At 35.8% G+C, this 15,173-nt stretch overlaps 1 protein-coding gene across 1 annotated transcript in view; it reads left to right on the forward strand.

The window, feature by feature from the left end:
• LOC113226551 (senecionine N-oxygenase-like) overlaps positions 1 to 15,173 on the forward strand; it is a 37,693-nt gene that overhangs the window by 11,803 nt on the left and 10,717 nt on the right. The window contains exon 2 of the mRNA XM_026459217.1: positions 13,117 to 13,319. Within this exon, the coding sequence (XP_026315002.1) occupies positions 13,117 to 13,319 (203 nt within the window). The remainder of the gene's footprint in view (positions 1 to 13,116; positions 13,320 to 15,173) is intronic.

Below are 15,173 nucleotides of genomic sequence, written 5' to 3' on the forward strand. Positions count from 1 at the left end.
CTTTATCTTTATCTTTATCTTTATCTTTATCTTTATCTTTATCTTTATCTTTGTATAGCTGCCAGTCCTTGGGTCTCTCCTCTCAAACGGTCTGTCGGTACTACCTAAGTTCTAATTCAAAATTTTCCCGTACTAATACGGTTCATTTTGCTCGAGTCGAGTGGCAGGGACACTGGCTTTATTTCAGAATTTATTTTTTAAAAAACGAAATTAAAGACATGTCAGAAATGTATATCGTATACTATACGTGTTGTATTTAGTTCAGTTGATATTAAAAGTTCATTGGTATATGTAAAGTACCTATTGAACACAGCGGTTTTCTTATAAAACTTTGTGCTTTTTTTTCTATCGTGAACATTTTTAGGAATCGTGTTTTCACACCGTTCAGTTCATCAATTTTACTATATATTTTTTTTCCAAAGTGATTCAATCAACACTTTCACTGTTATGCGGCATCAACCGAAGCCATTTGAGGTTGGATAGACTCTTAAGTTTACTTATCGAATTAATTACATAGTCTTCGTGTTTTTTTAGATAGACATATTAGATTAGATTCTATCAAACTGAATTAAATTATCCAAACATCTTCTAGACTAAAGTTTAGACTTCTATTTCGGTTTTTAAATAAATATAAGTAGGGACATGAATTTGTCAAAATGTTTTCTTAATTTTTATAATTCATACGCACTGCTCAATATGCTACATAACGATGTAAGTGTTACATAAGTACTTATGTATAAATACGCAGTTTATTTGAATCACACCTTTACGAATAGGAATTGGATTAAGTATGGAACAGTGGACAAGTATTTCATAAGTACAATAGGGTACAAAAGTGGTATACCGTGTTAAGGCCAATAATATTCGCCTAAGATCGAACGCTAACAAGTTTGTATACTCGTAGCTTATATCAATAAATTTAAGTCAACATGCTTTTACGCCTGGTAATACCTTTGATCCTTAGAAATTGTGGAGTGAGAGAGGTAATGAAAATAATTTCAAGTCTATCATGTTATATTTTTTATTGCATCATGTTTTTGCCATCAAGATATCTATCTATTTCTTGTGAAAATACTCCAATAGTTTGTTATTATTATAGAGATCGAACAAACACAAAGAAAAATTCCTTCCACTTTGCTTGACTCGAACCAGTGTCTGTCGCTTCAATGTGGCTACCGCTCTTACCGAGGATTGAGCTATGGATCGAGCCAGCATATCTTACGAATTTCTCCACGTGCTTGTTTTGGTTATTGGGTTTAAACGGCTTTTTTGTTTTTCTGGTACCTTTATAGCTACCAGAAATATGACAGAGGTAGCGCTATGTTAATTTACAATATTTGTTTTTATTAAATTCATATCATGATGTTTTTATAGTCATGATATTCATCTATTTTTGTTTGAAAACTTGATTTGACTATAAGGTTTCTGACGTCAGTGGCGGGTTGTCCGCATTTTTTTTATCAAAACGATCGTTACATTCATTATTATGCATTTTATATGGCGCTATTAAAGTCTGTGATTTCAGAAACGAGTGTTACCGTTTCTTTTTAAATCCTGATTTCTGAGTGCATATAATTATTTTACTATTTAATTAATTTTGATTTCGTTTTTACATTTGTAAGCATCTTAGACATTCCGTAAAGGTAAAATAATGATTGGGTTAAATTGTATTATAATAAGTTATTATTACGGTAACATCAGTACTGGCTAGAAACTTTTGTTACTTATTGTACTTATTTATAGTATTAAACGGGCAAGTTGGCAGACAGGAAGTTTCGCAACCGGCTTGGCATAATATCTCTCCATGTTTGTGTTATAAAGCCTCTCGCGCAGGTATCCATGGCTGTACGGATACATTTTGGCCCTTTCTAGCAGCAAACAAATTATTTTTGTGGTAGTGTACCTTGGACTGAGAAAATATCAAATGAGAAAGAAAGAAAGAAACTTTTGAATGCAATAGAGATCTCGATGTTTCGACATTTTACGTAATGACGAATTTGTGAGAATGATAATTGAGGAGAAGATAGAAGGGAAAAGAAAGAGCGGAAGACCAAGAACGGCGTATGGTGAAAAAATAAAGAAGAAGATCAAACTGAGTAGGTGGCTATAAGGAAGTCAAGGAGCTGGCAATGAACCGTGAGGAGCGGATGAGGCTACACTGACAAGAAAGTGGCTCTAATATGGCTAAATAGGATGATGAAGTGTACCTTGTGTTGAATACATTTATTTTTAACATGCATTAACTGTACAACTAAATCGCATTCTTGGTGTAATAAGGCCACATCTGCAAAATGACAACTTTTCAGGAGACAGGTTTAATGATTCTACAAACGAAATTAGTTGATAACTTTTTTATGCTTATAAAGAGAGTTATAAAATTTGACATAAATATACTAAATAGTATTATTTTTTACTTTCATGTGATAGAGCGGTTACACGTGTGCGACTTTAAGCAACGATGCAAACGCGCGACTGCATCGACACAAATGCGCGATTACATCGCTACACTTGTGATTTATACACAATTGCATCGATGCAATCGCGTGTTTGTATTGATACAGTCGCCTACAAGCGCAAGTGTAGCGATGCAATAGCGCGTTTCACGAACGCGAGTTTGCAGCGCTGCTTGCAGACGCCGTGTGTAACCACTCATAAAAATACTTTTACCATAGAATGAGTCGATCACGACCCGAAAGCAAGTTGTGGAATTTTGACCATAGAGTTTTTGGGCAGTAATTATCTCCAAGTAGTAACCAGCAGATATCAGAAATTTAGATTCAGTAGAACTGAATGAATGAATTGTGCGGATTGGATGTAGAGCGAACAGAGAGTGTCGGCGATGTACAATGTAACGTGGTATTGGCGGAATGAGAAAGGAAATTTGAGCCGATAGAGGGGCAAACTGGAGCAAATGGCTGACGTTGAATTGATCAATAACATTATTATAAATAAATCGACCTCAAAACTTTGCTTATCTATTTTAGCTGTGTTCGATGCTGCGGTCCCCTCAACAACAATTGAAATGCAAATACAAGGTAGCTGCATTACATTGCTAAGGAGTTCCTCTAACCTGTCTGCCATTTTCATCTTCAGATCAGCTGACGGTCATCATAACATTTCATTTTCATTGGAATTACACCTACACATAAAATAATAATAATAATTACCATATTTTATTTCGGAAGGTCCATAGATTATTAGTCAATTACAAAATGCTTAAGTCTAAGGGTTAGTTAAGCAATACAAACACAGCAACATAAAATAAATAAAAACTAATACTATATACATGCGACGTCGGCAAAATTCAATATTCAAAATTCAAAATAATCTTTATTTCATAGGTAAGCATTATTGCACTTGAAATCGTCACAATGGTTAAACTCTACCGCTCATTCGTGGGGCAGATTCCCCTGAGAAGAATGAGCAAGAAACTCTAGGGGTTGCTCTTTGTAAATAACATTTACAATATTTTTTTTTATTTCAAACATCAGAGATCGAGACTACCTCCATGAGCTAAACGTGTTACTACCACGGATTTTGTCATCCAAGTACGCAGAAGTTGTATAATAACCTTTAGTATACAGTTTTTGTTTCACTATAGTTTTAAACCTCGTGAAAGGCAAATTTTGTATATCAACCGGAATGTTGTTATAGAAGCGTATACATTGCCCCTTAAATGATTTTTTTACTTTGTGAAGACGACTATCAAGAAAAGGTAGTTTATTTCTATTCCTCGTATTAATGTTATGTCTGTCACTATTTTTCATAAAGAAATTACTATTCCTTTTAACAAAAATTACATTTTCATAAATGTACTGTGAGGCTAGCGTAAGAATGTTAATTTCCTTAAACTTATCTCTCAAAGATACTTTGGGGCCCAGATTGTAAATTGCCCTAACTGTACGTTTCTGCAGGACAAAGATTCTATTGATATCGGCGGCATTACCCCAAAGCAAAATACCGTATGTCATTAGACTGTGAAAGTAGCTGAAGTAAACCAATCTAGCGGTTTCGACGTCTGAAAGTTTCCTTATTTTTTTAATCGCGTACACTGCAGAGCCGAGCCGTTTTGATAACTTAATTATATGGGGACCCCATTGCAATTTAGCATCTAACGTTATACCTAGAAATACAACTGTATCCACAAGATTCAATTTTTCGTTTCTAACTACAATGTTTGTAACTGTCTCTCTAACATTGGGTAATGTAAATTTCACACAATTTGTTTTTTTTTTCATTAAGAAGTAGGTTATTAACAGCAAACCAATCAACTACTTTAGATATAGCATTGTTCACATCGTCGTAGGAACATTGGTGCCTTTTAACTTTAAATAATAAGGAAGTATCATCAAATCAAACAATACTATCTCATGTTTTATACCCTCCATAAGGCTAGGTAAGTCATTAATATGAACTAAAAACAAAAATGGGCCTAGAATTGAGCCTTGAGGGACACCCATGCTAATTGCAGATCCTGATGATCTCGTACCGTTAACATCGACCCTCTGTACCCTATCACGCAAATACGATTTAAGAAGGTCGTGATCACGTCCCGCCACACCATAATGGTGAAGTTTTCTGACCAGTGACACAATCAAAAGCTTTGGAAAGGTCACAGAATACACCAATAGCATCATGTGAGACTTCCCATGCATCAAATATATGATTAATCAACTCGACACCAGCGTGGGTTGTAGAGCGACCGCGAGTGAAACCAAATTGTTTAGGAGACATTAAGTTATTACTATAAAAATGTGCACATATCTGATTTAGAATAATTTTTTCAAATATATTACTGAGAGTTGGTAGTATTGATATAGGCCTGAAATTGGTGGGGTCAGAAATACTGCCAGATTTGAAAAGTGAAAACTTTACTTTGCTTCATGAGGTCAGGAAAGACACCATCATCAACACATTTATTAAAGACACAGGCTAAGTAAGGCGCAATACAATCAACTATAGAACTAATAAGGCATACTGTCGCATCCATTCAGCGAACATCGTCGAATCCCAGCGAGCGTGCGGACAAGGTACTCAGGATGCGGTTGGGGCTGTCGCGCAGGCAGCATGGCATAGCGTCGAGGCGTACCTCTTGCGTATGATGGGTACAAACCCGTCTGTGTTCGTCTTCGTGAACATACCCGAGGCGTTGCAGTAGCGCGGCAGCCCCGGCAACACCCGGAACATATTTCATACATATGTCCGAAGTATTATTACAATCGGTTAATGAAGAGTAGGTGACCAGTACCGGTTCAGAAATGTCGTAGTAAACGCGTAACATACATTCATATAAATTATAGTTGAATTGAGAATTCGCCTTCTTTGAAGTCGGTTATTTTTATTACATTTTAGTAGCTGTAGAGCTCCTTGTGAAAGAGCTCGTCCAGGCAAGTACTGCCACTTTACTATTTCTGCCGCCAAGCAATAACGTCAGCATCGCTGTGTTCTGGTTTTGAAGGGTAAGGGTACTGGTGAAATTACAGGCACATGGGACTTGTCAACTTATGTCTCAATGTGACGGACGCAGTGGCAGTGCCCCGCAGATCTTATCTTCTCTTGATTATTTTAAAGCTCTGAGTGACACTGCAACTGTTATGGACAGGCGTGTAGCTTACCATCAGGCACGCGACTTGTTCGTCCTGTCACTTTATATTATAAAAAAAATAGAGGTTGTTTGCCACCAAGTGATAAATAGCTGTGAAGTGCCATTTTCACCAATCATTTATTTTTTATTATGAATAAATAATATAAAGTATCTAAATACACTGTATTGCACACAAGAGCAAAATACACATAAACAAAACACACCAATGGGCAAAGGTGCAACACGCGGCCATGTAATTTTTTTACACACACAATAACTTTTCTCTCATTTACAAGCGTATCAACGTTTTCAATGGACGTAATTCTTGAAGCTCTACTGCACAGATGTGTCATGAACGCATATTTATAATTGTCAGCTGTGTACATATACAACAACGTTGGTACATTATACAGGGGAAATCATAATGACAGCCTGTAATCCTTGACTCCAATACAACGGCAATTGCATGAGAACAGTCACAATTTTGGTAAACGACTCCAATGGTAGGATCATTATCATAGGAGGAACAATACGAGTACGTGATGACCATGACAATTGTTTTTTTTTTCAATGAAAGCACAAAATATTTGAACAATTAGGCAATAAATTAAAGTTGTTTTTTGTGTGTTTTTGTGCGTTGATTGTGTATTTAAATTAAACGATATTAAAATATATGTTATACCTATATAATTAAGGTTATGTTACGGCTAAGTTCTTTTTATTATTTATTGACGCCAATTCAATCAATGAGATCATTTTATTACTAGGAACCGTAACTGTTAAATACCTAATAATTATACACGGCAAAATGGATTTGTTATCTTCATAAATACACACATCAAAAGTGTTTTCTTTTTACATTTTTTTTATGATACTAAGTGATGGGACGAACAAGTCGTGCGCCTTATGGTAAACGACACACCTGTCCATAACAGTTGCAGAGCCACTCAGAGCTTTAAATCGCTAAGATCTGAGGTGCACAGTCTCTGCGCCCATCACCCTGAGACATAAGTTGAAATGTCACATGTGCCAGTAATTTCACCACCTCCCGTCAAAACCGGAAAAGAAAGTGTCTAGGGATCAATATATTTTTTATTAAATATTTCTATACTCTATTAAAGTTAAATAAAAATGTATTAAATTATTTATTTTTTTAATCATGACCATTAATCAAATAAACCATTGGTGTTAAAAAAATAATTATAAATTTTCAGTAATTGGCAAAAACGTGATACCTAAACATATTTGATGAGTGTACAATTTAATTTTAATATATATGTAAAAATATAATTAATTTCTTAATAATTCAAAAATATTTATTTGTGAACTAACTTAAAATATCACATGGTTAAATACATTGTCAAGGAATCTTTGTCGAGTATGTTAAAATAACAAGGGGAAATCCGTAGGGGCTGCTACTCGTAACAAATCGATTTAAATAAATCACTTGAGGCAAGTTAATCAGTTACAGACGTAGTTCAACGTAACATAATAGCTTTCTACGTTAAATGATTAATGACCTCATCTAAGTGTGACAACAGTGGAATACTAACTTTAAATGTAGGTATACAAAGTGACATTTCGCGAGATATCTGCCGTAATTCTTCAACGAAACTATTATTTTATTAAAAGGATTGCAATGAGGAGACATTTAAAAAAAAATTTAGCTCTCCTATCGCATCTTCGGTGGAAACGGTCGGGATTGACGAGGATTGAAATATTTGTTCATGTAATATTGAACCGTATTGTTTCCTGTATAGAGTATTAGCCTCTGCAATGGAAACACGATTTCTCGCGAGTCCGCGCGAGCTATTAACCAAACCATTTACCGATGGAAAAGTACCTTCACACTTTAATTAAAAAGAAACTTCAGACACTTTTCGTGTTATCAGATAGTGCATAGACGAAAGGTTCTTCTCTTATGTTGTCTGATAGTACATAGACGAGATAAAAGAAAAGGTGAATATTACCAGGAATTCCAGGAAACATGACGATGATTGACTAACATGAGGCTAGGGAAGTATATACTGACAAGATAAATGCTCTTAAATAAAAACGATCTTCCCGGCTCCATTTGTAAAAAATACTGTTATTTAAACGTTTAAGAGTGGTAACCTATCACAAACTCGAAATTATTTTTTTCCGAAATAACGTTTGTTTGAATTTCATTGCACCGAATTATAACGAAACCGTTGTTCTTTCAGAATATGTTGTATGTTTATCGCAAAGACACGATTAGGTTCGGTTAGGTTAGGTTTAAAAGAAAAAAAATGATTTTTTTTTTTCAAAATTACTTTCGAGGTTATGAAAATTGGAGCAAACGTTATTTCTGAAAAATGTCATTGCGGACTTCTGATAGGTAGCCACGGTGGTTAGACACGGTGATTTTATGTAGCGATGCAAAATCCTAAGTGTAGCAATACAAATTGCGCGTTTGTATCGTGCAGTCGCACGCTTGCATCGCGTTTGCATCGCTGCTTAAAATCGCCGTGTGTAACCGCTCTAAGGTAATTTAATAATCGATTGCGATAAAACATGTCTATCAATTATAATTTTCAAATACCTATTTACATATAAAATGCAGTAAACGTTAAATTCAAATCAGTTAGCACAAGGCTAACCCGCTCTCGAACGTGGAACAGAATTATCATTACTGATTTACTAAGAATGTACAGTGCATATTGTAATTAATACGAGTAATGTACTCGTAAACATATTATGCAATATGGTTATTTTTAAAATACTGAGAACCTCTAAGGACTGTATCACTAACATCATAAACAACAAAATTTGTTCCATGATTTTTAATAATTCACCAATTTTTACTTTCGTACAAAAATAAAATTATTTAAATAGATCGCTATCGCAGGTGATAATTCTGCAACAAACGAAAGCACGCGGGAGGCGTTGTTACACAACTTATAAAAAATACAGATCTAAAAAGTGTCAGATAGGACAAAAAAACCTTAAAAGTTATTTTTTGGTAAATTTATTATGTTTTGTAAAAAGTAATGGAACAAAAGTTGTTGTTTCTGATGTTTTAATAATATTATAATAAATAAAATAAAATTAAAATAAATTTTTGTTAGTACATCTACAAGCTATCAGTTACAGAATAAAGTGAATGAATGAATGAAATGAATTGAATTGAATTGAATTGGATTGATTACGTGAATGAAATCATTAGGTACATGATACTTGCTAAATTCACCGATCTCCCAGGACGTTAAGCTCGGTGAATCTAGCAAGCAGATCGGGGGTCCCACCTATCCCCTATCATTTTAAGAACTCTGTTATACTTAATACATCGCACCCCTCATGAAAGAATGGCATTAGTGAAGTTACGTTAAAAAAGTTCATTCTAAAGTGTTCATCATAACCTTGTAAAATGAATTCTATTTCTACGAACATGTACCTAATGTTACGAAGCATTTTAACGTTGGTTTTTGTACTGAGTCAACTCACTGTGTATGCTTTACTTTACTTCTTCTTTTATGGTACCGAGTGACGGGACGACAACATTTGTTGTGCCACTCAACCTTAAATTGCAAAGATGTGAGGGGCATTGCCACTGCGACTGTTACCTTGAGACACTTTGACAAGGCCTATATGCCTGTAATTTCCTTTAAAACCGGTACTGCTTGGCGGCAGAAATAGGCGAGGTGGCAGTATTTCCCTGGATGTTCTCTTTAAACTTTTACACGATATTATTTTGACGACCTCCGTGGTCGAGTGGCTTGCATACAGGTTTTCATGGTGTCGAGGTTCCGTGTTCTATCCCCGGTCGGGTCAATGTAGAAAACTTACTTTTCTATTATGTTCTCGAGTCTGGATGTTTGCGATATCGTCGTGGTTTCTGATTTCCATAATACATATGATTTAGTTAATTTGCTTTGGGATACAAGCAACGCGTGTGATGTTGTCTAATATTTATTATTATCGTAACAACTTCGGTATCGTTAAATATTTTAAAATATATGCGCCCCTCATGTAATGAGTATGTTTTAAAATTTAGAATAAATAACTACATTATGCTGTGTAGTCTTCGTTAATTAAATTTCCTATAGAGGTAGGTAATTCTTTAAGCAAAAAATACTGCTTATCACGTTTAATTTAGGTATACGAGTATTTTTCCCAGACGTGTGCTGGAAACAAGAGTACCATTATCGAGTACTTAGCGAGGGTATAACTATACCGAACGCGTGCGCATTTTGATGCGCGTGCGTGTGATGTAAGGTGAAAATCGGGCAAGTGACCATGATACTGCTGTATTATAACTACTATTTAATAGATTCATCGGAAATTACATGAAAATTATCCTTAACAAACACAATTACAGACACAAACAAATTGAACATAAAAAACGAAGTCCAATGACAGGATGCAATCCCTATTGCAATCTTTTTCAAACTTGGGGCCACTTGATAAACAAATCAAGAGAGATATTAAAAAAACACCAGTATTATAAAATCCGCTGCTGGATAGGAGAATTTATATTAACTAAATGTCCACTTGCACTAAACTTAAGTATGTCATAAACCGATGCCGATAAAATAATCATAAGACAATGCATTAAGAGTGTCTTTTGCACTGCAACATTGGTTTAAGAGGTACTTAAATTTAGTGCAAGTGGACATTAAACTACTTAAGGCGATTCACCGAAGGAGAAGAGGAAAAACCTGTTTTGCAACATCAAATGGTTTAGATATTTACTAATAAATAAAGGTTTTACAAAAAAATATACGATTGGTACACCGAAGGATATTATCTAAAGAATGTGCTAATGTGTTACATGATAGGATATACTTTATCCGAACGTATAAAATCCTGAAAATAGGCTAAAATAAATGACGACTAAAACAAATTATTTAAGATTAAAATATCTAATTTTGTACATAATTTTTATATGGAGATATTTCTTTGTTTTCTTTAAGTAGGTACTACACAGAACCTGCAAAATTTTGGTTTTCATCTGAAGCATTATTAGATATTAAATTCATATTTGCCTCAAAAATTTGCAAATTACCCAGCGGTTTAACGACAAGGCGCGCCACCCGCTACCCCATCAGTGGCGATCGGGCGCTTGTCGATGTTGGATCTGTGTCAAATTTTCGTCGCCTGTTCTTATTTTATTCATATTAATTTACAGCGCGCGGATTGCAGGACGCGAGGGGTGACCCCGCACGTCCAAAATCTAGGCTCGCATTGAGATACTTCGCTTTAAATGTACTTTGTACAGTATCTTGACTTTGTTCGACGAAGCAATGATCTTTTATTCGGTGAATGGCAGATTTTGTAAATGACGGAATTTGTACAGTCAACCGGGCAATTAAATTGCACATTTTACATGTATAATATTGAAACTTTTTTAAAACTTTTTTAAAACTTTTTTTATAACTGCCTCCATGGCCGACCGGTTACCATGCCGGACTGCCACACAGAGGTCCCAGGTTTGATTCCTGGGCCATTTATTTCTCTCGTGAGTTTGGGTGTAGGTAAATTGTGGTTGTCTATGTGTGTATCCATGGCACCCGCGACACAGGGCTTCCCTAGTGCGGGGCTATGTTGCGTGTGTGCGTTATTATTATTATTTATCAGATAAATACAAATAGATACATACTAAACAAATAACAAACATTGAACAAGCAAGATTAAATAAATCCGAACCAGGAACGTGTTCCACAAAATGTGTGACAATCAAGGCATTATACGCGGAGTCTTGTGGAATTTTAGTAGCAGTAGAGCTCCTTGTGAAAGAGTTCGTCCAGGGTAGTACTGCCACCTTACCTATTTCTGCCGCCAAGCAGTAATGCCAGCATTACTGTGTTTCGGTTTTGAAGGGTGAGGATGCTGGTGAAAGTACAGGCACATGGGGCTTGTCAACTCATCATGTATCAGGGTGACGGGCGCATTAGCAGTGTCCCTCAGACCTTTGCGATTTAGTGGCACTGCAATTGTTATGGGCAGTTACGTTGCTTAGTCGTGGTGAATGTGCACCGACACCCCACGGCGCCGACTCAACCGGCGGGAGGTAAACCCGGGGGGGTTGTAGTGGGGTAGGCCCTCCAGTCTGGAGGGAGAGTCCCCACATAACCCCTGAGTCTTCCTATGCTCAGGGGCATCTATAAAGATTTCACACAAAAGGCATGTAAGCTTATCATTAGGCACACGACATGTTCGTCCCGTCACTTGATATAATTATAAAAAAATATGTGTGTGAAAGTTTCGTTTTTATACATATAAGGGGAAATTATGTAAAATAATGAATAGATAAAAATTATACTTCTTAGTGTGCTGGCCACTCTGCCCAATTATCTCAAGTCTCTCGGTCCGAGAACATTCCACCACAATCTCAGTACAGAGTACTAAAAAACCGACCTCAAAAGTACGTGGAATTACATCTATTTGCCAAGTTTTTTTGAAACCGGTTATCGGAAAGTGCGCAATCCCGGATTCATCCCTTAGTTCGCCACTATAAGGAACTTGACACAGGAGATAATAAAAATTGGTTCTCACTACTCAAAGTATATTGAGAGAGAAATACAAATTCAAATTCAAAATTCAAATTATTTATTTCTCAGATAACAGGATCCATTGGTGTTAGTAAAAATAAAGAAACAAACTTATAGACGATTGTTAGCATGAAATTATAATTATAAATTACTTAGAAACTAAAATGTCATGTACTTACGAGGCATCTCGCGCGGAATCATTGTCCGTACGAGATGCCTCAGTACAGGCGCTCTGTGGTCGTTTGCAACAACTCTCAGAATGCTGTTGCCACTACCTCGGAGCCTACTAACCAAAGATGCTACCTTTCTCCGCAAGACCGCATTAAAGCAGCTTGTATGGGATAGAGCAAACATTGCAGAGGCACTGCAGTACCGGGGTAGTCTCAACATCATCCTGAACACGTTCTTGTACTGGACGCGAAGGGAATTCAGCGACCTTTGCGAACAGCTAAACCACAAGCCGCCCGTGTACAGACCCTGACAATACGCTTTAAAAAGCGTAATTTTTACTTGGTCCGTACAGCGGGCAAACCTGCGGGCCAGCATATTCCCGCGGACCGCCAAAGCCCTGAGTTCCCTCTCGACGTCGTCATCATCTAATTGAATACGCCTTGAATTAGAGAATAGCGAAATCAACCATTAAAATAATTGCTCCTTATAATAAAATTTAGGCGCTTATTTATAAAAATGAATCTTCATGCGCGAATAGCCACTCTTAGAGGTAGATGATTTTCTTCAAATTTATGGGACCACTATGGAGGTACTTTTCTTTCCAACAAAAAAAGAATCATGAAAATCGGTGCATAAATACCGGAGTTATCGCGTAACATACACACAAAAAAATACATACAGTCGAATTGAGAACTTCCTCCTTTTTTTGAAGTCGGTCAAAAACGTGGTAAACGTCTCAAATTACGCCACAGTTGCTACAATATGAAGTTGGTGGGCATTACCATCAAATTAAATGTTTATTCTCTGTCGACAATGCAATAAATAAATAAAAAATTTATTGACTTTCAGCCCGCCCCTCCTACTTCAAGAACTTGTATAATCGGAGCAGGGTACTCTGGCTTAGCAGCAGCTCGGTACCTCAAGGACTATGACCTTAGCTTCGTTGTCTTTGAAGCCACCAAGCATGTGGGAGGTACTTGGCATTACGACCCCCATGTTGGGTTCGATGAGGAAGGTTTGCCGGTCTACACTAGCATGTACAAGTATTTAAGGTAAGTGTCTAAATTGTATAGCAGGTAAACAAAATTACTTTTTAATTGCGGTAAATGTAGGTAATATTTCATATTTAATTATTAACAATTGTGCTTCGTATCGTTCATAAGTTGTTCAAGAGGGTTAAGATGACATGCATATAATCATTTTCATTTATAGTGGTACAAAAAAATGTTTTTAGATAGCAGACATCGTAATGACAGTCTGACTGAATGACTAATTTAAAATATAATTAGACTAGTCCATCTAAATTTTCCATCCTTCCATCTAAATATATAGCGGAAAATTAAATTACTTTTTAATTGCGGTAAACATTGGTGATATTTCATATTTAATTATTACGAATTTTGCCCCGTATCGTTCACAAGTTTGGCGCTTATATCTTGTTCAAAAGGATTAAGATGATAAGCATAATCATTTTCATTTGCAGTGATACAAAAAAAGTTTTTAGGTAGAAGACATCGTAACGACAGTCAAATTGAATGACTAATTTAAAATAATTAAGTAGGCTAGTCCATACATGCAATGCAACGTATTTAGGTTATAGAATTTATTATAAAAAAACTGACTTCAAAAGTTTGTTGAATTTCATCTATTTACAAAGTTTTATTGAAATCGGTTAACGGAAAGTGGGTGAAAATCAATAAACCGGATTCACCCCCTAATTTGCGACCCTTATACTTGAAATATTATCTTCGAATTTGAATGGGATCACTACTGAGGTACGTCCTTTCTTTCTTAAGATGTAGTGATTATCGACACATAAAATTGTAGTGGTGTAATTATTGCAACGTCTCCAGAATATACCGTCATGTGGACTAAGTTATTAAAAACCAAAATTGACCATTTTTATCATAATCGTTATTTGATTAAAAGAAAATATTATTTCAACTCAGATTTACTTATCATTCAGAAATAATTCGAGATTTTGAGAACAGAATGAAACAACAAAAAATGTTAGTGTATAGAGGCGAGGTTATCTCATAAAGGGATTTTTGTCCAACTAAACCTACGAAAACCTGAGAAGATAGTTGTTGGGTTGGCAAAATGATTATTAAATTAATAACTATTAAAAAAATTAAAAAGGTTATTTTACAAAAGAATCCTATTATCCACTTACTATAATAATAATAATAACGCACACACTCAACATAGCCCCGTACTAGGGAAACCCTGTGTCGCGGGTGCCATGGACACACACATAGACAACCACAAATTACACCCAAACTCACGAGAGAAATAATTGTAGGCCATACAACTATTTCTCCCGGCCCGGGAATCGAACCTGGGACCTCTGCGTGGCAGTCCGGCATGGTAACCGTTCGGCCACGGAGGCAGTTAAAACTGTCTACTCTACGTGTACCTATTACTTAAATTTTATTTTACGATATTTCAATTATGATTATAATAGTACCTATAGAGAAGAGCATTCATAACATGATAAAAATAAGAACCAAGCAGTAACTTACGTAAATATGTATACATATGTGTTATTTAATGTATTTACCAATGAATTGCACACGACATATTTGCGTCTATTACATCCCTGGGTCAGTAATGTTAACATTTGCTTGCGTATTCAAAGTCCATAACTTTAACATGTTATTAGAATTTATATGTACGGTGAAAATATTTTGTTAATGAGCATCAGTTAACAAGCGGATCTTTGTTAATCGTTATGCATTGAGTAGTAACACAAATTTGGCACACTACGGAACGGAACGTGTTACCAAAATACTGAATGGGAAAACCTAGGTAGTATTGTGTAATGCAGCACAGATCATCCGAAAGCGAACCCGTGTGCAATTGGTATGCTAAAGAGAAACCATGGATTGCCCTGGTTTGCAACAAGT

The sequence above is a fragment of the Hyposmocoma kahamanoa genome, unplaced genomic scaffold (assembly GCF_003589595.1).
Source record: "Hyposmocoma kahamanoa isolate Upper Pololo Valley unplaced genomic scaffold, ASM358959v1 192, whole genome shotgun sequence".
NCBI lineage: Eukaryota > Metazoa > Arthropoda > Insecta > Lepidoptera > Cosmopterigidae > Hyposmocoma > Hyposmocoma kahamanoa.